The 27,738-nt window shown below is 47.1% G+C and overlaps 2 protein-coding genes across 2 annotated transcripts in view; one reads left to right on the forward strand and one right to left on the reverse strand.

Annotated features, from left to right (window-relative positions):
* The window catches only part of LOC138671517 (uncharacterized), a 573,650-nt gene that overhangs the window by 455,602 nt on the left and 90,310 nt on the right, over positions 1–27,738 (reverse strand). The window lies entirely within an intron of this gene.
* On the forward strand, positions 11,352–13,970 carry LOC138672484 (lamina-associated polypeptide 2, isoforms alpha/zeta-like). The gene is made up of 2 exons (XM_069760492.1): positions 11,352–11,790; positions 11,880–13,970. The coding sequence occupies exons 1-2, from the start codon at positions 11,599–11,601 to the stop codon at positions 13,113–13,115; spliced, it is 1,428 nt and encodes a 475-aa protein (XP_069616593.1). The 5' UTR covers positions 11,352–11,598; the 3' UTR covers positions 13,116–13,970.

Raw genomic sequence — 27,738 nt, forward strand, 5'->3', positions numbered from 1 at the left:
GGTCTGAGGAAATCAGCCCTGTTAGTGATGTCACGAGGCTGTGGTTATTTAAGTGACTCCACTATACCCAGCCTTCAGAGTCTGGAGAGTCTGTCTGAGTCTGACTTGAGGAGCCCTCACTGCCAGTCCTGATGCATTGGGACAATTGGGAGCTCCGCCCACTAGCCTGGTTTTGCCTGAAATGACCTGAACACATGTAAGTGTTAATTTCTCTTTTAATCCCTTTATTTTATAATTACCTTGTACATATTTTCAATTGTCTCATATTGTAACATCTTTATATAACTTTTTGTAAACACTGCCTTAAATCTTTGATGGAGTATAATATTTAAAATACTAGATTCGTTCTGTTGCTCTAAAACGTACCCTAAGTCTTCTGAAGGGAATTACGCTACTGTTTTGGGTTAGCTTCGGACCCGTTTAATTGAAGCTGGTAGCAGCATACCTTTGTTCTGTGCCTTTGGGAGTCGTTGTAGCGACTGCGGCATTGATAATTATTGTTCCTGCCTGAGCGGGAGTAGATATATCGCCTCGTTGCAGCGTGCCCAATAGCCAGTACATAGCAGGCAGCCTTTCTGGCGACTAATTACCCTAGGTGCAGTACCTAATCTGACCTTAGGGTATGGGGGGTGCTAGAGAGCTGCAAGTTCAAGCAGAACTGTAAAGCGGGATAGACATAAATCCCTGCAGTTCATGGTATATTGAAGAGCAGTGGGATAACTAGAATAAGCCGCTGCTGTAAACTAAGAGGTCCATAGAATTGTGTGTGTTTTTTTCATCACATTGTAGCAGTGGAGGGATAACTAAGATAAGCCCCCCTGCACATGTGATAGCCGTCTGTTGGCCTAAAGTCACCCCGATCTGTGATGTGGAGGTGACGGTCACGATGTGAATCGTGACAGCACTGGATGGAGCTGTTGTGCTGAAAGGAGCTGGAGCTGTGGGCATTAGATGGAGCTGTTGTGCTGCGTGGAGCTGGAGCTGTGGGCACTAGGTGGAGCTGTGCTGCGTGGAGCTGGAGCTGTGGGCACTAGATGGAGCTCTTGTGCTGCGTGGAGCTGGAGCTGTGGGCACTAGATGGAGCTGCTGTGCTAAATGGATATGGAGCTGTGGAAACTAGATGGAGCTGTTGTGCTGCGTGGAGCTGGAGCTGTGGGCACGAGATGGAGCTGTTGTGCTGTGTGGAGATGGAGCTGTTGTGCTGTGTGGAGCTGTGGGCACTAGATGGAGCTTTTGTACTGCCTGGCTATGGTGCAGTGGACACTAGACGGAGCTGTTGTGCTGCCTGGCTATGGTGCAGTGGGCACTAGACGGAGCTGTTGTGCTGTGTGTAGCTGAAGCTGTGGGCACTAGATGGAGCTTTTGTGCTGTGTGGAGCTGTGGGCACCAGATGGAGCTGTTGTGCTGTGTGGAGATGGAGATGTAGGCACTAGATGGAGCTGTTGTGCTGCGTGGAGCAGGAGCTGTGGGCACTAGATGGAGCTGTTGTGCTGGGTGGAGCTGGAGCTGTGGGCACTAGATGGAGCTGTGGGCACTAGATGGAGCTGTTGTGCTGTGTGGAGATGGAGCAGTGGACACTAGATGGAGCTGTTGTACTGTGTGGAGCTGGAGCTGTGGGCACTAGATGGATCTGTTGTGCTGCATGGAGCTGGAGCAGTGGGCACTAGATCGAGCTGTTGTACTGTGTGGAGCTGGAGCTGTGGGCACTAGATGGATCTGTTGTGCTGCGTGGAGCTGGAGCTGTGGGCACTAGATGTAGCTGCTGTGCTGAATGGAGCTGGAGCTGTGGGCACTAGACGGAGCTGTTGTGCTTTGTGGAGCTGAAGCTGTGGGCACTAGATGGAGTTGTTGTGCTGCGTGGAGCTGGAGCTGTGGGCACTAGATGGAGCTGTTGTGCTGTGTGGAGCTGGAGCTGTGGGCACTAGATGGAGTTGTTGTGCTGTGTGGAGTTGGAGCTGTGGGCACTAGATGGAGCTGTGTGTGGAGCTGGAGCTGTGGGCACTAGATGGAGCTGTTGTGCTGTATGGAGCTGGAGCTGTGGGCACTAGATGGAGTTGTTGTGCTGCGTGGAGCTGGAGCTGTGGGCACTAGATGGAGCTCTTGTGCTGTGTGGAGCTGGAGCTGTGGGCACTAGATGGAGTTGTTGTGCTGTGTGGAGTTGGAGCTGTGGGCACTAGATGGAGCTGTGTGTGGAGCTGGAGCTGTGGGCACTAGATGGAGCTGTTGTGCTGTATGGAGCTGGAGCTGTGGGCACTAGATGGAGTTGTTGTGCTGCGTGGAGCTGGAGCTGTGGGCACTAGATGGAGTTGTTGTGCTGCGTGGAGATGGAGCTGTGGGCACTAGATGGAGCTGTTGTGCTGTGTGGAGCTGGAGCTGTGGGCACTAGATGGAGCTGTTGTGCTGTGTGGAGCTGTGGGCACTAGATGGAGCTGTTGTGCTGTGTGGAGTTGGAGCTGTGGGCACTAGATGGAGCTGTTGTGCTGTGTGGAGCTGTGGGCACTAGATGGAGCTGTTGTGCTGTGTGGAGTTGGAGCTGTGGGCACTAGATGGAGCTCTTGTGCTGTGTGGAGTTGGAGCTGTGGGCACTAGATGGAGCTGTTGTGCTGTGTGGAGCTGTGGGCACTAGATGGAGCTGTTGTGCTGTGTGGAGCTGTGGGCACTAGATGGAGCTGTTGTGCTGTGTGGAGTTGGAGCTGTGGGCACTAGATGGAGCTGTTGTGCTGTGTGGAGCTGTGGGCACTAGATGGAGCTGTTGTGCTGTGTGGAGTTGGAGCTGTGGGCACTAGATGGAGCTCTTGTGCTGTGTGGAGTTGGAGCTGTGGGCACTAGATGGAGCTGTTGTGCTGTGTGGAGCTGTGGGCACTAGATGGAGCTGTTGTGCTGTGTGGAGCTGTGGGCACTAGATGGAGCTGTTGTGCTGTGTGGAGCTGTGGGCACTAGATGGAGCTGTTGTGCTGTGTGGAGTTGGAGCTGTGGGCACTAGATGGAGCTGTTGTGCTGTGTGGAGCTGTGGGCACTAGATGGAGTTGTGCTGCGTGGAGCTGTGGACACTAGATGTAGCTGCTGTGCAGAATGGAGCTGTGGAAACTAGATGGAGCTATTGTGCTGCGTGGAGATGGAGCAGTGGACACTAGATGGAGCTGTTATGCTGCCTGGCTATGGTGCAGTGGGCACTAGACGGAGCTGTTGTGCTTTGTGGAGCTGAAGTTGTGGGCACTAGATGGAGCTATTGTGCTGCGTGGAGCTGTGGGCACTAGTTACATAGTTATTAAGGTTGAAGGAAGACTATAAGTCCATCTAGTTCACCCCATAGCCTAACCTAACATGCCCTAACATGTTGATCCAGAGGAAGGCAAAAAAAAACCATGTGGCAAGAGTAAGCTCCACATTGGGGAAAAAAATTCCTTCCCGACTCCACATACGGCAATCAGACTAGTTCCCTGGATCAACGCCCTATCAAGGAATCTAGTGTATATACCCTGTAACATTATACTTTTCCAGAAAGGTATCCAGTCCCCCTTTAAGTAATGAATCACTCATTACAACATCATACGGCAGAGAGTTCCGTAGTCTCACTGCTCTTACAGTAAAGAATCCGCGTCTGTTATTATGCTTAAACCTTTTTTCCTCCAAACGCAGAGGATGCCCCCTTGTCCCGGTTTCAGGTCTATGATTAAAAAGATCATCAGAAAGGTCTTTGTACTGTCCCCTCATATATTTATACATTAACATAAGATCACCCCTTAGTCTTCGTTTTTCCAAACTAAATAGCCCCAAGTGTAATAACCTATCTTGGTATTGCAGACCCCCCAGTCCTCTAATAACCTTGGTCGCTCTTCTCTGCACCCGCTCTAGTTCAGCTATGTCTTTCTTATACACCGGAGACCAGAACTGTGCACAGTATTCTAAGTGTGGTCGAACAAGTGACTTGTATAGAGGTAAAATTATGTTCTCCTCATGAGCATCTATGCCTCTTTTAATGCATCCCATTATTTTATTTGCCTTTGTAGCAGCTGCCTGACACTGGCCACTGAATATGAGTTTGTCATACACCCATACACCCAGGTCTTTTTCATTGACGGTTTTGCCCAGAGTTTTAGAATTAAGCACATAATTATACATCTTATTACTTCTACCCAAGTGCATGACCTTACATTTATCCCCATTAAAGCTCATTTGCCATTTATCAGCCCAAGCTTCTAGTTTACATAAATCATCCTGTAATATAACATTGTCCTCCTCTGTATTGATTACCCTGCAGAGTTTAGTGTCATCTGCAAATATTGAAATTCTACTCTGAATGCCCCCTACAAGGTCATTAATAAATATGTTAAAAAGAAGAGGGCCCAATACTGACCCCTGTGGTACCCCACTGCTAACCGCTACCCAGTCCGAGTGTGCTCCATTAATAACCACCCTTTGTTTCCTTTCCCTGAGCCAGCTCTCAACCCACTTGCACATATTTTCCCCTATCCCCATTATTCTCATTTTATGTATCAACCTTTTGTGTGGCACCGCATCAAAAGCTTTTGAAAAGTCCATATACACTACGTCCACTGGGTTCCCTTGGTCCAGTCCGGAACTTACCTCTTCATAGAAGCTGATCAGATTAGTCTGACATGAACGGTCCCTAGTAAACCCGTGCTGATACTGGGTCATGAGGTTATTCCTCTTCAGATACTCCAGTATAGCGTCCCTTAGAATGCCCTCCAGGATTTTACCCACAGTAGAGGTTAAGCTTACTGGCCTATAATTTCCGAGTTCAGTTTTTGTCCCCTTCTTGAATATTGGCACCACATTTGCTATACGCCAGTCCTGTGGCACAGACCCTGTTATTATGGAGTCTTTAAAGATTAAAAATAATGGTCTATCAATGACTGTACTTAATTCCTGCAGTACTCGGGGGTGTATCCCATCCGGGCCCGGAGATTTGTCAATTTTAGTGATTTTTAGACGCCGCCGCACTTCCTGCTGGTTAAGCAGGTGACATTTAACTGGGAATTTTTATCACTAGTCATTTTGTCTGCCATGGGATTTTCTTGTGTGGTATGTGCACACGTTCAGGATTGCATCAGGATTTGGTCAGGATTTTTCATCAGTATTTGTAGCCAAAACCAGGAGTGGGTGAAAAATGCAGAAGTGGTGCATAGGTTTCTATTATACTTTTCCTCTAATTGTTCCACTCCTGGTTTTGGCTTACAAATCCTGATGAAAAATCCTAACCAAATCCTGATGCAATCCTGACGTGTGCACATACCCTAAATACTGATGAAAAAAAGTCATTTAGCATATTGGCTTTTTCCTCATCCTCATCCACCATTTCACCCAGACTATTTTAAGGGGGCCAACACTATCATTTTTTAGTTTCTTACTATTTATGTAGTTAAAGAATATTTTAGGATTATTTTTACTCTCTCTGGCAATGAGTCTCTCTGTCTCAATCTTTGCTGCCTTGATTTGCTTTTTACAGAATTTATTTAATTTTTTGTATTTATTTAATGCCTCATCACTACCTAGTTCCTTTAATTCTCTAAATGCTTTCTTTTTGTCACTTATTGCGCCCCTTACAGCTCTATTTAGCCATATTGGTTTCCTCCTATTTCTAGTATGTTTATTCCCATACGGTATATACTGTGCACAGGTCCTATCCAGGATGCTAATAAATGTCTCCCATTTACTTTGTGTATTTTTGTGTCTCAGGATATCGTCCCAGTTAATTGCACCAAGATCCTCTCTCATCCGTTGGAAATTTGCCCTCCTGAAGTTTAGTGTCCTTGTAACCCCTCTATTACACATCTTTTTAAAGGATACATGAAAACTTATTATTTTGTTATCGCTATTTCCCAAGTGACCCCCAACCCTTATATTTGATATGCGGTCGGGTGTTGTGAATTCTGTGGTCAGGCTCCCTCCTGTGGTCGTGAGTGGTACTTCGGCTGGTTCTGTCTATGAGCTTCCTTTGGTGGATGTGAGTGGGGCTGCGGCTTCTGAGTCTCCTTCCTCAGGTGACAAGGTGAAGTCGTTAGATGCTGCTCTATTTAACTCCACCTAGTGCTTTGCTCATTGCCTCCAGTCAATGTTTGTGTTGGTCTTGCTCTCTCCTGGATCGTTCCTGTGGCCTGCCTATCCTGCATAAGCTAAGTTTTGCTTGTGTTACTTTTGTTTTGCAATATTTTCTGTCCAGCTTGCTTTATTGGTTTTTCTCGCTTGCTAGAAGCTCTGGGATGCAGAGGGAGCACCTCCGTATCGTTAGTCGGTACGGAGGGTCTTTTTGCCCCCTCTGCGTGGTTGTTTGTAGGGTTTTGTGTTGACCGCAACGCTATCTTTCCTATCTTCGGTCTGTTCAGTAAGTCGGGCCTCACTTTGCTAAAATCTAATTCATCTCTGTGTTTGTATTTTCATCTCAACTCACAGTCATTATATGTGGGGGGCTGCCTTTTCCTTTGGGGAATTTCTCTGAGGCAAGGTAGGCTGATATTTCTATCTTCAGGGCTAGCTAGTTTCTCAGGCTGTGCTCGAGGCGCCTAGGAATTGTCAGGAGCGCTTCACGGCTACCTTTAGTGTGGTATGATAGGATCAGGGATTGCGGTCAGCAGAGTTCCCACGTCTCAGAGCTCGTCCTATGTCATTGCTAAAGGTACCTTCACACATAATGATATTGTTAACGATATCGTTGCTTTTTGTGACGTAGCAACGATATCGTTAATGAAATCGTTATGTGTGACAGCGACCAATGATCAGGCCCCTGCTGGGAGATCGTTGGTCGCTGAACAAAGTCCAGAACTTTATTTCGTCGCTGGACTCCCGCTGACATCGCTGGACCGGCGTGTGTGACACCGATCCAGCGATGTCTTCACTGGTAACCAGGGTAAACATCGGGTAACTAAGCGCAGGGCCGCGCTTAGTAACCCGATGTTTACCCTGGTTACCATCGTAAAAGTAAAAAAAACAAACAGTACATACTTACCTAACGCTGTCTGTCCTCCAGCGCTGTGCTCTGCACTCCTCCTGTACTGGCTGTGAGCGTCGGTCAGCCGGAAAGCAGAGCGGTGACGTCACCGCTCTGCTTTCCGGCAGCTGTGCTCACAGCCAGTACAGGAGGAGTGCAGAGAAGCACAGCGCCGGGGACAGACAGCGGTAGGTAAGTATGTAGTGTTTGTTTTTTTTACTTTTAGGATGGTAACCAGGGTAAACATCGGGTTACTAAGCGCGGCCCTGCGCTTAGTTACCCGATGTTTACCCTGGTTACCGGCATCGTTGGTCGCTGGAGAGCGGTCTGTGTGACAGCTCTCCAGCGACCAAATAGCGACGCTGCAGCGATCCGGATCGTTGTCGGTATCGCTGCAGCGTCGCTTAATGTGAAGGGGCCTTTACTGTCGGGTCGCTTTGTGTGCTCTTGACCACTAGGTCCATTGTGGTTCTGAATCACCAGTTCATAACAGTCGGGCCTGTTGGTTAATATTAGGTCTAGCAGTGCCCCCCTTCTTGTTGGGTCCTGAACCAGTTGTGAAAGGTAATTGTCTCTCATAGTTGTCAGACCCCGATTACCTTTGCTGGAACTGCAGGTTTCTGTTCCCCAATCTATTTCAGGGTAGTTGAAGTCCCCCATAATAATGACTTCTCCTTGAGTCGCAGCTTCATCTATTTGCTTTACGAGGATATTCTCCATTGCTTCCATTATTTTTGGAGATTTATAACAAACCCCTATCAGTAATTTATTATTTTTCCCCCTCCCCTTATCTCCACCCACAGGGATTCTACATTTTCATTAAATTCACCTATATTATCGCGCAGGATGGGTTTTAAGGACGATTTTACATATAGACACACCCCACCCCCTCGCTTATCTGTACGGTCATTTCTGAACAGGCTATAGCCCTGCAAGTTAACAGCCCAGTCATGGCTCTCATCCAGCCACGTTTCAGATATCCCCACCATGTCATAATTATGCTCCAACAACATTAGTTCTAATTCGTCCATTTTGTTGGCGAGGCAAGATGGAGCTGTTGTGCTGCCTGGAGCTGGAGCTGTGGGCACTAGATGGAGCTGTTGTGCTGTGTGGAGTTGGAGCTGTGGGCACTAGATGGAGCTGTTGTGCTGTGTGGAGCTGGAACTGTGGGCACTAGATGGAGCTGTTGTGCTGTGTGGAGCTGGAGCAGTGGGCACCAGATGGAGCTGTTGTGCTGTGTGGAGCTGGAGCTGTGGGCACTAGATGGAGCTGTTGTGCTGTGTGGAGCTGGAGCTGTGGGCACCAGATGGAGCTGTTGTGCTGTGTGGAGCTGGAGCTGTGGGCACTAGATGGAGCTGTTGTGCTGTGTGGAGATGGAGCTGTGGGCACCAGATGGAGCTGTTGTGCTGTGTGGAGCTGGAGCTGTGGGCACTAGATGGAGCTGTTGTGCTGTGTGGAGATGGAGCTGTGGGCACCAGATGGAGCTGTTGTGCTGCATGGAGCTGGAGCTGTGGGCACTAGATGGAGCTGTTGTGCTGCATGGAGATGGAGCTGTGGGCACTAGATGGAGCTGTTGTGCTGTGTGGAGATGGAGCTGTGGGCACCAGATGGAGCTGTTGTGCTGCATGGAGCTGGAGCTGTGGGCACTAGATGGAGCTGTTGTGCTGTGTGGAGATGGAGCTGTGGGCACCAGATGGAGCTGTTGTGCTGCATGGAGCTGGAGCTGTGGGCACTAGATGGAGCTGTTGTGCTGCATGGAGCTGGAGCTGTGGGCACTAGATGGAGCTGTTGTGCTGCATGGAGATGGAGCTGTGGGCACTAGATGGAGCTGTTGTGCTGTGTGGAGCTGGAGCTGTGGGCACTAGATGGAGCTGTTGTGCTGTGTGGAGCTGGAGCTGTGGGCACTAGATGGAGCTGTTGTGCTGCGTGGAGCTGCAGCTGTGGACACTGGATGGAGCTGTTGTGCTGTGTGGAGATGGAGTTGTGGGCACTAGATGGAGCTGTTGTGCTGTGTGGAGCTGGAGCTGTGGGCACTAGATGGAGCTGTTGTGCTGTGTGGAGCTGCAGCTGTGGACACTAGATGGAGCTGTTGTGCTGAGTGGAGATGGAGCTGTGGGCACTAGATGGAGCTGTTGTGCTGCATGGAGCTGGAGCTGTGGGCACTAGATGGAGCTGTTGTGCTGCGTGGAGCTGGAGCTGTGGGCACTAGATGGAGCTGTTGTGCTGCGTGGAACTGGAGCTGTGGGCACTAGATGGAGCTGTTGTGCTGTGTGGAGATGGAGCAGTGGACACTAGATGGAGCTGTTGTGCTGTCTGGAGCTGGAGCTGTGGGCTCTAGATGGAGCTGTTGTGCTGCGTGGAGCTGCAGCTGTGGACACTAGATGGAGCTGTTGTGCTGTGTGGAGCTGCAGCTGTGGACACTAGATGGAGCTGTTGTGCTGAGTGGAGATGGAGCTGTGGGCACTAGATGGAGCTGTTGTGCTACATGGAGCTGGAGCTGTGGGCACTAGATGGATCTGTTGTGCTGCGTGGAACTGGAGCTGTGGGCACTAGATGGAGCTGTTGTGCTGTGTGGAGATGGAGCAGTGGACACTAGATGGAGCTGTTGTGCTGCGTGGAGCTGGAGCTGTGGGCACTAGATGGAGCTGTTGTGCTGCGTGGAGCTGGAGCTGTGGGCACTAGATGGAGCTGTTGTGCTGTGTGGAGATGGAGCTGTGGACACTAGATGGAGCTGTTGTGCTGCGTGGAGATGGAGCTGTGGGCACTAGATGGAGCTGTTGTGCTGTGTAGAGATAGAGCTGTGGGCACTAGACGGAGCTGTTGTGCTGCCTGGAGCTGGAGCTGTGGGCACTAGATGGAGCTGTAGTCCTGCGTGGAACTGGAGCTGTGGGCACTAGATGGAGCTGTTGTGCTGTGTGAAGATGGAGCAGTGGACACTAGATGGAGCTGTTGTGCTGCGTGGAGATGGAGCTGTGGGCACTAGATGGAGCTGTTGTGCTGCGTGGAGATGGAGCTGTGGGCACTAGATGGAGCTGTTGTGCTGTGTGGAGCTGGAGCCGTTGGGACTAGATGGAGCTGTTGTGCTGCGTGCAGCTAGAGTCACTGTTAGAATTTAAAAAAACGGCGTTGGGTCCCCCCCATTTTGGACAACCGGCCTTGCTAAGCTCACAGCTGGGGGCTGCTATTCTCAGACTGGTAAGAGGCCATTGATATAGCCCCCAGCCTAAAAACAGCAGCCCGCAGCTGCAGAAAAGGTGCATCTATAAGACACCTCTCCATTACTAATCCTATAGTTGAACTTGTAATGTTAAATAAAGACAGAGACAGAATAAAGGCTTTTATTTGAAATAAATACAGACCCCTTTAAAGTTCTAAATTAAACCATACTTTAACACCTAATTCCCCAATGCCCTCGATCCCCTGTAATAAAATAAAATAATAAATCAGCAATATACCATAACTCCTCATCGCTGTGTCCCACGCCGTAATCCATATCTGGGGGATATAAAATTTTCAACCAGGACGGTGCCAAGATGCGACCGACCCAGCTGAAAACCACTGGTGAATGAGATGCTGAGAGCGCAGTATAATTCCCCAGCGGTGACATCATCACGGCCAGGCTAAACTGCGGTGACCTCAGGACTGTGGGAAAAAGCTTGTGCATTTTCCCACGGTCCAGAGTTGACCGCAGTTCAGGCTGGCTGAGAGGTTTTCAGCTGGGATGGTCACATCTTGGCACCATCCATGTTGAAAATTGTATATCCCCCAGATATGGATTACTGCGTGGGACCCAACTTCACACAGATATGGTATATTGTTGATTTATTATTTTACTTTTATTTCAGGAGATCGAGGGCTTTGCAGGAATTACTTGGGGTTGTAAGTATAGTTTAATTAAGAATAATATAGTCTGTGTTTCTTTCAAATAAAGGATTTTTTATTCAGTCGCCATGACAGCACAACGAGAGAGGGGATCCGCCCTTCAGGGACAGGAAACCTACAGACATAAAAAGGGCGGCACCTCTCTCCCACGTCAGTTTGGTTTCCTGTCCCTGACAGCGGAACCTCTTGCAGACAGGCCCTGACAAGAGGGTCGAAGTAAGAAGACTCCCCACTCCTGGCGGCCCGGTACAGGTAGCGGGGGTCCCCTACCTCGGCCCGTCCAGGGGGCAGGAAGCACCACACGGCAGGGGCACTGCGCGGTGTAGGTGACAGCAGGAGGAAGCAGCCTCTGATAGGCTAGCTTCTCAGGCAACCGCACATACCTATGGAGGTGCTTGGCAACTCAGGGTCCCGGGAGTCATGGCTGGTCCGGGCGGGGACGCGGCATTGGTCCGGGGGGTTTGCTGGCGTCCTGGTCCGCGTGTCGGCTTGGCGCCGCCGCTGCGTCCTGAAGGGGGCGTGTCCGAATGACGCGGCGGGCGGCGCGGCCGGATGACGCGGCTGGGCATGCGCAGTAGCGTCATCTCCGGCTAATGGCGGCGCCCAGCTGCGGGATCAGTCTGGGCTTCAGGGAGGGGTAGCGCAGCACAGCGGCAGACGGTTTAATGGCCACCTGGGATTCCCTGCTGGCCCCCATCCGGGGGCGGTACCTTGGGGGTATTTAATGCGGCAAGCTGGGATAATCAGAGTTCCTCACCCATTCCATAATGGAGTCGCCAGAAGGAACTACCAGCCAGCAGCAGCAGGAGCCGCAGCAGCTGTCAGATAAGCCTCGTAGAAGCTCCCAGCGTCGGTCTAGTGGCAGTAGCCGCGCTGGTGGAGCTAAGGAGGCACGGATCTCTATACCAAAATCCTCAGCCCGTAAAGATTTGCCGGCTTCGAAGGATCCCCCATCTACGGTACCACTCATTACTGGACGGGGTAAGTGAGCTTCGTGAAAGTCCACTTAGTGATGGTTGTGTTCCCCTTGTCTTTTTTCCTCTATCAGGGGAGGAAAAGTTTGTCCAAAGCCAAACATAGGCAGTGTGCCGAATGTGCAGAGCCGCTTCCAGATGGACATTTGAGGAAGTTATGTAAAATATGTATTCAACGTTTACTGGAGGAGGAGGCGCCTGATCTAACCTCTACAATAAGAGAGATGGTGAGACAGGAAATTAAAGGTGCCGAGAGATCCAAATCTCGGGGGGCAGAAGCTAAAAGGTCATCCCCTTTATCTGAGGTAGATTCGGATTCGGGTGAGCTGAGCTCAGGGTCTCTTCCGTCCACTTCCTCCTCTGAGGATCAGGAGTCTGCTCGAGCCTGTTTGTCCCTAGAAAGGGTTAACCATCTGGTCAAAGCAGTTAACAGCACAATGGGGATAGAAGATACCCAATCGGAATGTTCCATTCAGGATGTTATGTTCAGGGGTATTGAGCGAAAATCCCGAAGAGCCTTTCCAGTGATTGACAAGATCAAATCGTTAATCTCAAAAGAATGGAAGAAACCAGAAAGGAAGGGGTCGCTTCCGCCAGCCTTTAAAAGACGGTATCCCTTTGAAGAAGCGGCTTCGTCCTCATGGGATAAAGTCCCGAAGTTGGATGCGGCAGTCGCTAAGGCATGCAAAAAGTCGTCTCTCCCCTTCGACGACTTGGGAAATTTGAAAGACCCGTTAGATAGGAAAGCCGACATCTTCCTTAAGGGAGCTTGGGAGACTTCAGCAGGGTCTCTGAGGCCAGCCATTGCAGCCACTTGTACCGCTCGATCCTTGATGGTTTGGTTGGGTCACCTCGAAGATCAGCTCAGAGATAAAGTCCCTAGGTCGGAAATATTGTCCTCTATGTCCACAATCCAGGATGCCGCAGCCTTCCTCTCAGATGCTTCAGCAGATTCGGTCAGGTTGGCCGCCAGGTCCTCGGCATTATCCAATGCAGCCAGGAGAGCACTATGGATAAAATGCTGGCCAGGGGACTTACAAGCTAGAACAAAATTATGTAGCATTCCTTGTGAAGGAGCTCACTTGTTCGGACCAGTCCTAGACGAGCTATTGGAAAAAGCAGGGGATAGTAAAAAACGCTTTCCCTTCCTAGGAAGACCCTTCTACAGACGGGACTATAATAGAGGATGGTCCAACCGCAGAAGACCATATAGAGACTCCAACAGAGAATCTACTAGATATGACAACAGCAGAAGAAGGGGTAGAGGATTTATGTTTAATCCTTCACGAGAGGTTAAGAAACCACAATGACTAGCGGACCAGGTGGGGGGTAGGCTTTCGGCCTTCTACCCAGCCTGGGTGCAGATTACAAACAATCCATGGATTCTAGGCATTGTGGAGAAAGGCCTAACCTTAGACTTCCACCATACTCCTCGGGACAAATTTATGTTAACACCTGTTCGTTCCTCCTCTACAGAGCAGTTGGCACTAGAGTCTGAGGTCCGGGAGCTCCAACAGAAGAATGTTCTAGTCAGAGTCCCTGCAGGCGAGGAAGGTAGGGGGTTTTATTCCCCTCTGTTCCTGGTCAAAAAACCTGATGGTTCATATCGCACCATTATTAATTTAAAAGGCCTGAATAATTTTCTGTTCATACCCTCCTTCAAAATGGAGTCGGTTAAGACAGCAATAAAATTACTCTTTCACCACTGTTTTATGGTTGTCTTAGATCTCAAAGACGCCTATTACCATGTACCAATTCATATTGATCATCAGAGATTTCTTAGGGTGGCGGTCTCACTAGCTGGCACAGTAGAACACTTTCAATATCAGGCACTTCCGTTCGGAGTCGCAGTTGCACCCAGGGTGTTCACAAAAATCATGGTGGAGGTTATGGCGCACTTGCATGAACAGGATATATTAATAGTCCCGTACCTGGATGATTTGCTAATTGTGGGTCATTCTGAGTCGCATTGCTCAGACCAACTACAGAAAGTTATGGATGCGTTACACAAATTGGGCTGGATGATCAATATAAAAAAATCGCGCCTTCAGCCCCTAAAAGTACAAGAATTCCTGGGATATGTTATAGACTCTAGTCAGCAGGAATGTCGCCTGCCGGACACAAAGGTTGCGAAGATTAAGCATTTGGTCACCAGGGCAATAAATAATCCCTTAGTATCAGTCAGAAGTGCGATGTCAATCTTGGGTTCTCTTACATCCTGCATCCCGGCAGTTCTCTGGGCACAGTTCCACACGAGGGCTTTACAGTGGGACGTGTTACACAATTCCCGTCGCCTAAATGCTCACCTCGACAGTAAATTCACACTTTCTGCGGAGACTGTACATTCGCTTGGTTGGTGGACTCACACTTCGAATTTACACAGGGGGGTCCCTTGGATAAATCACATATCTAGGGTGCTGACTACGGACGCTAGCCCCAAAGGGTGGGGGGCTCACTTAGGGGAGGATTGGATTCAGGGACTATGGTCTCTGTCTGAACAGGACTCTTCCTCCAACTTGAAAGAACTGTTGGCAGTAAAACATGCCTTAAATAGATTCCTTGTACCCCTACAGGGTCGACACGTCAGGCTTTTGTCAGACAATCGGGTAACTGTGGCCTACATTAATCGTCAAGGTGGCACGCGATCCAGTACATTGATGGAGGTCGCAAATCATATCTTTCAGGTGGCCGAAGTACATCTTCTCTCCCTGACGGCGCTTCATATAAAAGGAAGTATCAACACCAAAGCCGACTATCTAAGCCGCAACATGCTCAGACAGGGGGAGTGGTCGTTAAATCCAGCCATTTTCAGTCAGATCATCCAGTTATGGGGTTGTCCGGAGATAGACCTTTTTGCCAACAGAGGGAACAAAAAATTACATCAATTCTGCTCCCTAAATCCAAAAGACAACCCATACGCTGTGGACGCTCTGCTGATATCTTGGCACTTCAGGCTCGCGTATGCTTTTCCCCCTCTAAATCTAATTCCCCTAGTCCTGAGGAAGATTTGGGAGGACAAGGCCCGGGTAATCTTGGTAGCTCCATTTTGGCCCAAGAGGGCTTGGTTTCCTTGGCTGAGAAAGATGTCTGTCTGCCAACCATGGATTCTTCCAGAGCTACCAGATCTGCTCTCCCAGGGACCAATCCTCCATCCTCAAGTAGCCAACTTACACCTAGCGGCATGGAACTTGAGAGGTCCTTACTGAGGGGGAAAGGATTCTCTCAGAATCTGGTTAATACTCTCCTTAAAAGTAGAAAACCATCTACAACGGGCATTTATGTGAGAGTATGGAGAAAATTTTTATCTTTTTCAGGGGCTCAAATTGACCAAGAACCATGTATTAACCAGGTTCTTGAATTTTTACAAAAAGGCCTGGAAATGGGCTTGGCCACAAGTACTCTTAGAGTTCAGGTGTCAGCGCTGGGAGCGTTATATAATCTTAATTTAGCCAGTAATCACTGGATTGCTAGATTCTTTAAAGCAGTCACCAGGTCTAGACCAATTATTAAACAAAGGTTAGTCCCATGGGACCTAAATTTGGTACTCTCAGCCCTGACGCAAGCCCCATTCGAGCCCATTGATACTATTCCTGTGAAGATCCTGTCAATCAAAACAGCCCTGTTAGTTGCTCTCACATCTGCTAGGAGGGTTAGTGATCTGCAGGCACTCTCCAGACATCCACCATACATGCAAGTTAGGGAGGATAGGGTCATATTAAAACCCGATCCCCTATATCTGCCTAAAGTTGCGTCTAAATTTCACAGGGTTCAGGAGGTAGTCCTTCCCTCCTTTTGCTCCAATCCTACTAACGATAAAGAACGTAAATTCCATTGCTTAGATGTGAGGAGATGCCTCCTTAGATATATTACAGTTTCAGATTCCTGGAAAAAAGATAACTCTTTATTTGTAGCCTATCAAGGGGTAAGGAAAGGTCTTAGAGTATCTAAAAACACTCTAGCCAGATGGATTAGGGAGGCAATCTCTCTCGCTTATACCGCAGGTGGCAACGAAGTTCCAGATGGTATAAAGGCACACTCCACGCGAGCCATGGCATCTTCCTGGGCGGAGAGGTCAGAAGTGTCAATCGAAGACATATGTAAGGCGGCCACATGGTCTTCCCCTTCTACCTTTCTTAGACATTACAGATTAGATCTGGGTAGTTCCTCAGACCTTACGTTTGGGAGAAGAGTGCTAGAAGCTATTATCCCCCCCTAAATCTTTCGTCTCTGAAAGTCTCTCGTTGTGCTGTCATGGCGACTGAATAAATACGTACGCTACTCACCTGGTAGCAGTGTTTTTTCAGGAGCCATGACAGCACCCTTAGATTCCCTACCCTATATTTTTGGATGATGCAACACCCTGTTAATCTTGAGTTAAAGTTTATGTTCACTTGCATAATAAAAAGTATTCATGTATATACTGCATCTGTGTTATTAACCAAGGTGGTCCTCTCATGCTCTGGAAACAACTGACGTGGGAGAGAGGTGCCGCCCTTTTTATGTCTGTAGGTTTCCTGTCCCTGAAGGGCGGATCCCCTCTCTCGTTGTGCTGTCATGGCTCCTGAAAAAACACTGCTACCAGGTGAGTAGCGTACGTATATTCTGGCTGTGTATTTACCATAGAAATATAGGATTAGCAATGGATAGGCATCTTATTGACGCTTCTCCATTACTAAGCCCATGGGCTTGATGTCACCAGACAAAACAAAGGTGACATCAACCCCACAAATATGAACCCCACTTGCCACCGCTACAGAGCAAGTGGGAAGAGCCAACCAAAGTGCCAGAATTGGTGCACCTTAGAGCTGCACCTTTTCTGGGGTGGCTGAGAGCTGATGTTTTTAGCTGGGTAGACCAGTATCCATGGCCCCTTCTTATGCTATTAATATCAGCGCACAGCTGTCTTCATAGCCTTTGCTTGTTATTAATTATAGGGGGACCCCACGTCATTTTTGTTTTGGGGTCCCCATTTTAATAGACAGTAAAGGCTAAGTATACAGCTGTGAGCTGATGTTAATAGCCTGGGAAGCTCCTTGGGTATTACCCCCTTCCCAGGCTATAAACATCTGCCTCCAGTTGCTGGCTTTCCCTCTGCTGGTTTTGAAAATTGCATGGGAGCCCACACCAATTTTTCCCGAAAAATAATCTTTTAATAATTAAATACTGTGACGGGGTGTAAGGCAGAGCAAGAAGGGACAACAAGCCGAGGGATGATTCAACAGATTTATTATCAAGAGCGCTGGAACAACACATGCAGGTAGATCTACAGAGTCCACAATTAGTTCAACAGAACAGATTCGGGGGCACCTTCCGATAATCCTTGTGCCAGCTAACAAAGCAATAGTCCACACGAGTCCAAGGGATCCCAAAACAATCCCACGAACGACGAGATATGTCTTCAGCTCAAGTCTCGCACCGTTCGCTTCCGCAGTCACAGATGGACATGGGGTCTTGCCTCAGCTAAGAATCCCCACTCCTCCTTTAAGGATCAACTCACATCTGATCTCAAAATAAGAATGGATTGTCTGAGCTCCTGGGATCCGCCCATCCAAGATTCTAGACTTGTGGGCTCCGCTTAGTCTATGTAGTATGTACATTTGACTAGCCACCTGCTGTGAGGAAGAATGGCTATTCTTTCACTAGTGGTGTTGACAAAGCTTAATTACATTATAGCTTAGGGCTGCAAGTATTGGGGGAAGGAGACATATTGTTACAGGTGAACTCCCAGCACAAGAAAATACATAAATTACAGCTAATAGAAACCAGAGAACAGTTGCATACGTCAAATGGCATATTATTCAAATACAGGACGGTTTGATACCGTGCCGCACAAGAGGTTGGTACACAAAATGAGAATGCTTGGTCTGGGGGAAAATGTGTGTAAATGGGTAAGTAACTGGCTTAGTGATAGAAAGCAGAGGGTGGTTATAAATGGTATAATCTCTAACTGGGTCGCTGTGACCAGTGGGGTACCGCAGGGGTCGGTATTGGGACCTGTTCTCTTCAACATATTCATTAATGATCTGGTAGAAGGTTTACACAGTAAAATATCAATATTTGCAGATGATACAAAACTATGTAGAGCAGTTAATACAAGAGAAGATAGTATTCTGCTACAGATGGATCTGGATAAGTTGGAAACTTGGGCTGAAAGGTGGCAGATGAGGTTTAACAATGATAAATGTAAGGTTATACACATGGGAAGAAGGAATCAATATCACCATTACACACTGAACGGGAAACCACTGGGTAAATCTGACAGGGAGAAGGACTTGGGGATCCTAGTTAATGATAAACTTACCTGGAGCAGCCAGTGCCAGGCAGCAGCTGCCAAGGCAAACAGGATCATGGGGTGCATTAAAAGAGGTCTGGATACACATGATGAGAGCATTATACTGCCTCTGTACAAATCCCTAGTTAGACCGCACATGGAGTACTGTGTCCAGTTTTGGGCACCGGTGCTCAGGAAGGATATAATGGAACTAGAGAGAGTACAAAGGAGGGCAACAAAATTAATGAAGGGGATGGGAGAACTACAATACCCAGATAGATTAGCGAAATTAGGATTATTTAGTCTAGAAAAAAGACGACTAAGGGGCAATCTAATAACCATGTATAAGTATATAAGGGGACAATACAAATATCTCGCTGAGGATCTGTTTATACCAAGGAAGGTGACGGGCACAAGGGGGCATTCTTTGCGTCTGGAAGAGAGAAGGTTTTTCCACCAACATAGAAGAGGATTCTTTACTGTTAGGGCAGTGAGAATATGGAATTGCTTGCCTGAGGAGGTGGTGATGGCGAACTCAGTCGAGGGGTTCAAGAGAGGCCTGTATGTCTTCCTGGAGCAGAACAATATTGTATCATACAATTATTAGGTTCTGTAGAAGGACGTAGACCTGGGGATTTATTATGATGGAATATAGGCTGAACTGGATGGACAAATGTCTTTTTTCAGCCTTACTAACTATGCTACTATGTTACTATGTAGGACAGGGCAAAAGTACATATCATGACAATCCCTTCCCCTCCCAATTTGTGTACGTACTAGGGACCTCTACAGGTCGCTGGTTAAGTACACACAGGCAGAGCGTAACTTACATGTGGCTTCATGCAGCCACGAATTGGCATCGTAGCTCTCCCACATCATTGCCCAGGAGAACATCTGCAGGCAGACCACCCATCACCCCAACCACACATCGCCTGACCCCAAAACCAAAGTTCGGATCCACAGTGGCTGTGGGAATAGTCCTCCATTGTTCACTAGCCAGTTCAATGACAATCCCAGGTCCTTGATGGATTGCCTCAGGCCGAACCACTCGGGGATCAGCCAGTGTGAGGAAAGCCCCTGAGTCACAAAATCCAATAAGTCTGTCCATCCAGCACGACCTACTGCAATTGCTTACCTCGATGAGCAGAAGTCGTCATAGCTGCGGGTCGCACACCATAAACTCCTAGTGGTGCAACATGGGTGGGTGAGGCACTAGGCCAGTCCTCACGTAGTGGTGACACGTCGTTTTCCATGGCACTTGGCTGTACATAATTAATAATACGACTGGGTACAGGATTAATCCTCATTTGAACAGCTGGGCAGGAGGCTTGCAGATGCCCCGGCTGTCCACATCGATAGCATCTGTGCTGGGTCTCACTCCATCCAAGGCGACCTCTTTGGCGAGGGGTAAGGGAACCTGGAGGCCGGCCCCCACCTGAAGGTGCTGTAGGGTTTTGAGGATGACTCCTCCATGGGCTGGCTGGGCATGAGGCCTGCAGATGCCCCGGATGCCCACAACCATAACACCTGCGCTCTGCTACTTCCTCTCCTCGTCGTATTCCAGAAAACGCAGTAGAAGCAACTGGAGGCACATTTACACGGGTATCAGCATGAGGTGGTGGCTTAGAGGAACGGGGAACAATGGGGACAGAAGAACAGGGGGCCACCGGTGTTGTGGAGCTGGTAGGCCTCTCTCCATCCTCCAACAGAACCCTCCACTGAGGCTTGATGGTGAGAGCCTCATCAGCTAGATCCTCCTGGATCTCAGCAGGGCACTTGAAGTAAAACTGCTCTTTTAGGATAACCTGGAGGTAGGTCTCCCAGGTTAAGGCCCCCTCTGCCTCCAGCCAGCGATGACATATTTGTTTGAGTCTGTGGGCATACATCTTGAAAGACACTTCCTCATCACAGGCTAAAGTACGGAACTGAGTCCTGTAAGTGTTTGGGGTAACAGCATAATGTTCTAGAATAGTCCGTTTAATCTCCGCATACTCACAGTTCCCCCGAGGGTCCATAGCTCTATAGGCTGCGGCAGCTCCACCCTCTAAGAGCCCCACCAGATGTCGGACTCGCTCCCGTTCCGGGACTTCCAATAATCGACACTGATGCTCAAAGTCCCGGAAGAAGCCCTCAATGTTGCCTGCAGCCTCATAAAGGGGTTGACGCTTCTGAGATTGGGGCAGGGGCCGTTTTGTCTCAGAGGGATCCTGTTGGTTCTTTAATGAAACCGTGTGCCTTCTTTTCTCGTAAGTTTTCGCCTGCTGAACGCAATTATGATGTCGGCAATAGGGAGTTGTTGGCTATGAAGTGGGCGTTTGAGGAGTGGCGACATTGGCTTGAGGGAGCTAAGCATCGTATTGTGGTCTTGACCTATCATAAGAATTGGATTTACCTCGAGTCTGCCAAACGGCTGAATCCTAGACAGGCTTGATGGTCCTTGTTTTTTTCCCGTTTTGATTTCGTGGTCTCGTACCTTCCAGGTTCTAAGAACATTAAGGCTGATGCCCTCTCTAGGAGTTTTTTGCCTGATTCTCCTGAGGTCTTGGAACCGGTCGGTATTCTGAAAGAAATGGTGGTCCTTTCTGCCATTTCCCCTGATTTACGACGGGTTCTTCAGGAATTTCAGGCTGACAGACCTGACCGCTGTCCTGTGGGGAAAATGTTCCTGACAGATGGACTAGTAGAGTGATTTCTGAGGTTCACTGTTCCATGTTGGCTGGTCATCCTGGCATTTTTGGTACCAGAGACTTGGTTGGTAGGTCCTTTTGGTTGCCTTCTTTGTCGCGTGATGTGCGTTCTTTTGTGCTGCAGTCCTGTGGGACTTGTGCGCAGGCCAAGCCTTGTTGTTCCCGTGCTAGTGGGTTGCTTTTGCCATTGCCGGTCCCTGAGAGGCCCTGGATGCATATTTCTATGGATTTTATTTCTGATCTTCCGGTTTCCCAGAGGATGTCGGTTATCTGGGTTGTTTGTGACCGGTTCTCTAAGATGGTTCATTTGGTGCCTTTGCCTAAATTGCCTTTCTCTTCGGATTTGGTTCCGTTGTTCTTTCAGCATGTGGTCCGTTTGCATGGTATTCCGGAGAATATTGTGTCCGACAGAGGTTCCCAGTTTGTTTCTAGGTTTTGGCGGGCCTTTTGTACTAGGCTGGGCATTGATTTGTCTTTTTCTTCTGCGTTTCATCCTCAGACAAATGGCCAGACCGAGCGAACTAATCAGACTTTGGAGACTTATTTGAGATGCTTTGTGTCTGCTGATCAGGATGATTGGGTGGCTTTCTTGCCATTGCCCTTAATAATCGGGCTAGTTCGGCTACTTTGGTTTCGCCTTTCTTTTGTAATTTTGGTTTTCATCCTCGTTTTTCTTCTGAGCAGGTTGAGCCTTCTGACTGTCCTGGTGTAGATTCTGTGGTTGACAGGTTGCAGCAGATTTGGGCTCATGTGGTGGACAATTTGGTGTTGTCTCAGGAGGAGGCTCAACGTTTTGCTAACCGTCGTCGGTGTGTTGGTTCCCGGCTTTGGGTTGGGGATCTGGTCTGGTTGTCTTCCCGTCATGTTCCTATGAAGGTTTCTTCTCCTAAGTTTAAGCCTTGGTTTATTGGTCCTTAGAGGATTTCTGAGATTATTAATCCGGTGTCTTTTCGACTGGCGCTTCCGGCCTCTTTTGCGATCCATAATGTCTTCCATAGATCTTTATTGCGGAAATATGTGGAGCCCGTTGTTCCCTCTGTTGATCCTCCGGCCCCTGTGTTGGTTGATGGGGAGTGGGAATATATAGTAACATAGTAACATAGTAACATAGTTAGTAAGGCCGAAAAAAGACATTTGTCCATCCAGTTCAGCCTATATTCCATTATAATAAATACCCACATCTACGTCCTTCTACAGAACCTAATAATTGTATGATACAATATTGTTCTGCTCCAGGAAGACATCCAGGCCTCTCTTGAACCCCTCGACTGAGTTCGCCATCACCACCTCCTCAGGCAAGCAATTCCAGATTCTCACTGCCCTAACAGTAAAGAATCCTCTTCTATGTTGGTGGAAAAACCTTCTCTCCTCCAGACGCAAAGAATGCCCCCTTGTGCCCGTCACCTTCCTTGGTATAAACAGATCCTCAGCGAGATATTTGTATTGTCCCCTTATATACTTATACATGGTTATTAGATCGCCCCTCAGTCGTCTTTTTTCTAGACTAAATAATCCTAATTTCGCTAATCTATCTGGGTATTGTAGTTCTCCCATCCCCTTTATTAATTTTGTTGCCCTCCTTTGTACTCTCTCTAGTTCCATTATATCCTTCCTGAGCACCGGTGCCCAAAACTGGACACAGTACTCCATGTGCGGTCTAACTAGGGATTTGTACAGAGGCAGTATAATGCTCTCATCATGTGTATCCAGACCTCTTTTAATGCACCCCATGATCCTGTTTGCCTTGGCAGCTGCTGCCTGGCACTGGCTGCTCCAGGTAAGTTTATCATTAACTAGGATCCCCAAGTCCTTCTCCCTGTCAGATTTACCCAGTGGTTTCCCGTTCAGTGTGTAATGGTGATATTGATTCCCTCTTCCCATGTGTATAACCTTACATTTATCATTGTTAAACCTCATCTGCCACCTTTCAGCCCAAGTTTCCAACTTATCCAGATCCATCTGTAGCAGAATACTATCTTCTCTTGTATTAACTGCTTTACATAGTTTTGTATCATCTGCAAATATCGATATTTTACTGTGTAAACCTTCTACCAGATCATTAATGAATATGTTGAAGAGAACAGGTCCCAATACTGACCCCTGCGGTACCCCACTGGTCACAGCGACCCAGTTAGAGACTATACCATTTATAACCACCCTCTGCTTTCTATCACTAAGCCAGTTACTAACCCATTTACACACATTTTCCCCCAGACCAAGCATTCTCATTTTGTGTACCAACCTCTTGTGCGGCACGGTATCAAACGCTTTGGAAAAATCGAGATATACCACGTCCAATGACTCACCGTGGTCCAGCCTATAGCTTACCTCTTCATAAAAACTGATTAGATTGGTTTGACAGGAGCGATTTCTCATAAACCCATGCTGATATGGAGTTACACAGTTATTCTCATTGAGATAATCCAGAATAACATCCCTCAGAAACCCTTCAAATATTTTACCAACAATAGAGGTTAGACTTACTGGCCTATAATTTCCAGGTTCACTTTTAGAGCCCTTTTTGAATATTGGCACCACATTTGCTATGCGCCAGTCCTGCGGAACAGACCCTGTCGCTATAGAGTCACTAAAAATAAGAAATAATGGTTTATCTATTACATTACTTAGTTCTCTTAGTACTCGTGGGTGTATGCCATCCGGACCCGGAGATTTATCTATTTTAATCTTATTTAGCCGGTTTCGCACCTCTTCTTGGGTTAGATTGGTGACCCTTAATATAGGGTTTTCATTGTTTCTTGGGATTTCACCTAGCATTTCATTTTCCACCGTGAATACCGTGGAGAAGAAGGTGTTTAATATGTTAGCTTTTTCCTCGTCATCTACAACCATTCTTTCCTCACTATTTTTTAAGGGGCCTACATTTTCAGTTTTTATTCTTTTACTATTGATATAGTTGAAGAACAGTTTGGGATTAGTTTTACTCTCCTTAGCAATGTGCTTCTCTGTTTCCTTTTTGGCAGCTTTAATTAGTTTTTTAGATAAAGTATTTTTCTCCCTATAGTTTTTTAGAGCTTCAATGGTGCCATCCTGCTTTAGTAGTGCAAATGCTTTCTTTTTACTGTTAATTGCCTGTCTTACTTCTTTGTTTAGCCACATTGGGTTTTTCCTATTTCTAGTCCTTTTATTCCCACAAGGTATAAACCGCTTACACTGCCTATTTAGGATGTTCTTAAACATTTCCCATTTATTATCTGTATTATTGGTTCTGAGGATATTGTCCCAGTCTACCAGATTAAGGGCATCTCTAAGCTGTTCAAACTTTGCCTTCCTAAAGTTCAATGTTTTTGTGACTCCCTGACAAGTCCCCCTAGTGAAAGACAGGTGAAGCTGCACAATATTGTGGTCGCTATTTCCTAAATGCCCAACCACCTGCAGATTTGTTATTCTGTCAGGTCTATTAGATAGTATTAGGTCTAAAAGTGCTGCTCCTCTGGTTGGATTCTGCACCAATTGTGAAAGATAATTGTTGTTGAGAAGATTATGTTGTTGAGAAGATTTTGGATTCCCGTTTTTTGAGGCGGAGGCTTCAGTACTTTGTCAAATGGAAGGGTTATGGCCAGGAGGATAATTCTTGGGTTTTTGCCTCTGATGTCCATGCCGCTGATTTGGTTCGTGCCTTTCATCTGGCTCGTCCTGATCGGCCTGGGGGCTCTGGTGAGGGTTCGGTGACCCCTCCTCAAGGGGGGGTACTGTTGTGAAGTCTGCTTTTGGGCTCCCTCCGGTGGTTGTAGGTGGTAATGCAGTTGTCCCTGGACTGTAGTCCTGGTCAGGTGTATCTGCTGATTGCAATTCTGACTGGGGTATTTAGGTTTGCAGGATTCATTAGTCCTTGCCAGTTGTCAATGGTTATTGGGAGGTGTTGGACCTCTGTCTGGTTTCTCCTGCTTAGCTGCCAATTCAGCAAAGATAAGTGTCTGGTTTTTTTTTCTTTGGCACACATGCTGTGTGCTGGATTTTTGATTGTATTTCTGCTCTGTGTGTAGGATTCTCTGGAGTTGCAGACATACGTTCCACGTCTTTAGTTAGATGGAGGAATTTTTTGTATAATCTGCTGTGGATATTTTTGGAAGGGTTTTAATACTGACCGCACAGTATTCTGTCCTATCCTTTCCTATTTTAGCTAGAGTGGCCTCTTTTGCTAAATCCTGTTTTCTGCCTGTGTGTGTCTTTCCTCTCCTACTCACAGTCAATATTTGTGGGGGGCTGCCTATCCTTTGGGGTTCTGCTCTGAGGCAAGATAGTATTCCTATTTCCATCTATAGGGGTATTTAGTCCTCCGGCTATGACGAGGTGTCTAGGGTTTGTTAGGCACACCCCATGGCTACTTCTAGTTGCGGTGTTAGATTAGGATTTGCGGTCAGTACAGTTACCACCTACACCAGTGAAAGTTATTCATGCGACTCCAAGGTCACCGGATCATAACAGTACAACTGGCCAATAATGAGTTAAATGCATCTCAGAAGAAGGGAAGAAAGGTGTTGAGCCATTTTTTTTTCTCTGCAGTCTGCTTTATCTTCTCTTCCCTCTTTATCTCTGGGTGGCTGAGGAGCCTTGTGCTAGCATGGATGTTCAGGAATTAGCTTCTCGTGTAGACCAGCTTGCTGCTAGGATACAGGGTATTTCTGATTATATTGTTCAGACTCCTGTTTTAGAACCGAAGATTCCTACTCCTGATTTGTTTTTTAATGGCAGGTCCAAATTTTTGAGTTTTAAAAACAACTGTAAACTGTTTTTTGCTCTGAGACCTCGATCCTCCGGTTATTCCATTCAGCAGGTTAAAATCGTCATCTCCCTGCTGCGTGGCGATCTGCAGGATTGGGCGTTTTCCCTGGAATCTGGGAATCCGGCTTTGCTTAATGTAGACTCCTTTTTTCAGGCTTTAGGATTATTATATGATGAACCTAATTCTGTGGATCAAGCTGAGAAGACCTTGTTGGCCCTGTCTCAGGGTCAAGAGGCGGCAGAATTGTATTGTCAGAAATTCAGAAAATGGTCTGTGTTGACTAAATGGAATAATGATGCTTTGGCGGCAATTTTCAGAAAGGGTCTTTCTGAATCCGTTAAAGATGTTATGGTGGGGTTTCCCATGCCTTCCGGTCTGAGTGATTCTATGTCTCTGGCCATTCAGATTGACCGGCGCTTGCGGGAGCGCAGAACTGTGCGCGCTGTGTCGTTGTCCTCAGAGCAGATTCCTGAGCCAATGCAGTGTGATAGGATTCTGTCTAGAACGGAACGACGAGGATTCGGGAGGGGACGGGAAGAAAAACATTAGACTCGAACAAAGACGACCCAGGAAAACATACTCAGAAGGGAGGTAAGAACATTTCTAAAACAATCCACAGTGAGGAGATTGGAACAAAACAAAATCCTCTAAACTGCATGCTCGCAAACGCCAGAAGCCTGACAAACAAGATGGAAGAACTAGAAGCAGAAATATCTACAGGTAACTTTGACATAGTGGGAATAACCGAGACATGGTTAGATGAAAGCTATGACTGGGCAGTTAACTTACAGGGTTACAGTCTGTTTAGAAAGGATCGTAAAAATCGGAGAGGAGGAGGGGTTTGTCTCTATGTAAAGTCTTGTCTAAAGTCCACTTTAAGGGAGGATATTAGCGAAGGGAATGAGGATGTCGAGTCCATATGGGTTGAAATTCATGGAGGGAAAAATGGTAACAAAATTCTCATTGGGGTCTGTTACAAACCCCCAAATATAACAGAAAGCATGGAAAGTCTACTTCTAAAGCAGATAGATGAAGCTGCAACCCATAATGAGGTCCTGGTTATGGGGGACTTTAACTACCCGGATATTAACTGGGAAACAGAAACCTGTGAAACCCATAAAGGCAACAGGTTTCTGCTAATAACCAAGAAAAATTATCTTTCACAATTGGTGCAGAATCCAACCAGAGGAGCAGCACTTTTAGACCTAATACTATCTAATAGACCTGACAGAATAACAAATCTGCAGGTGGTTGGGCATTTAGGAAATAGCGACCACAATATTGTGCAGTTTCACCTGTCTTTCACTAGGGGGACTTGTCAGGGAGTCACAAAAACATTGAACTTTAGGAAGGCAAAGTTTGAACAGCTTAGAGATGCCCTTAATCTGGTAGACTGGGACAATATCCTCAGAAATGAGAATACAGATAATAAATGGGAAATGTTTAAGAACATCCTAAATAGGCAGTGTAAGCGGTTTATACCTTGTGGGAATAAAAGGACTAGAAATAGGAAAAACCCAATGTGGCTAAACAAAGAAGTAAGACAGGCAATTAACAGTAAAAAGAAAGCATTTGCACTACTAAAGCAGGATGGCACCACTGAAGCTCTAAAAAACTATAGGGAGAAAAATACTTTATCTAAAAAACTAATTAAAGCTGCCAAAAAGGAAACAGAGAAGCACATTGCTAAGGAGAGTAAAACTAATCCCAAACTGTTCTTCAACTATATCAATAGTAAAAGAATAAAAACTGAAAATGTAGGCCCCTTAAAAAATAGTGAGGAAAGAATGGTTGTAGATGACGAGGAAAAAGCTAACATATTAAACACCTTCTTCTCCACGGTATTCACGGTGGAAAATGAAATGCTAGGTGAAATCCCAAGAAACAATGAAAACCCTATATTAAGGGTCACCAATCTAACCCAAGAAGAGGTGCGAAACCGGCTAAATAAGATTAAAATAGATAAATCTCCGGGTCCGGATGGCATACACCCACGAGTACTAAGAGAACTAAGTAATGTAATAGATAAACCATTATTTCTTATTTTTAGTGACTCTATAGCGACAGGGTCTGTTCCGCAGGACTGGCGCATAGCAAATGTGGTGCCAATATTCAAAAAGGGCTCTAAAAGTGAACCTGGAAATTATAGGCCAGTAAGTCTAACCTCTATTGTTGGTAAAATATTTGAAGGGTTTCTGAGGGATGTTATTCTGGATTATCTCAATGAGAAT

Source organism: Ranitomeya imitator, chromosome 3, assembly GCF_032444005.1.
Source record: "Ranitomeya imitator isolate aRanImi1 chromosome 3, aRanImi1.pri, whole genome shotgun sequence".
Lineage (NCBI taxonomy): Eukaryota > Metazoa > Chordata > Amphibia > Anura > Dendrobatidae > Ranitomeya > Ranitomeya imitator.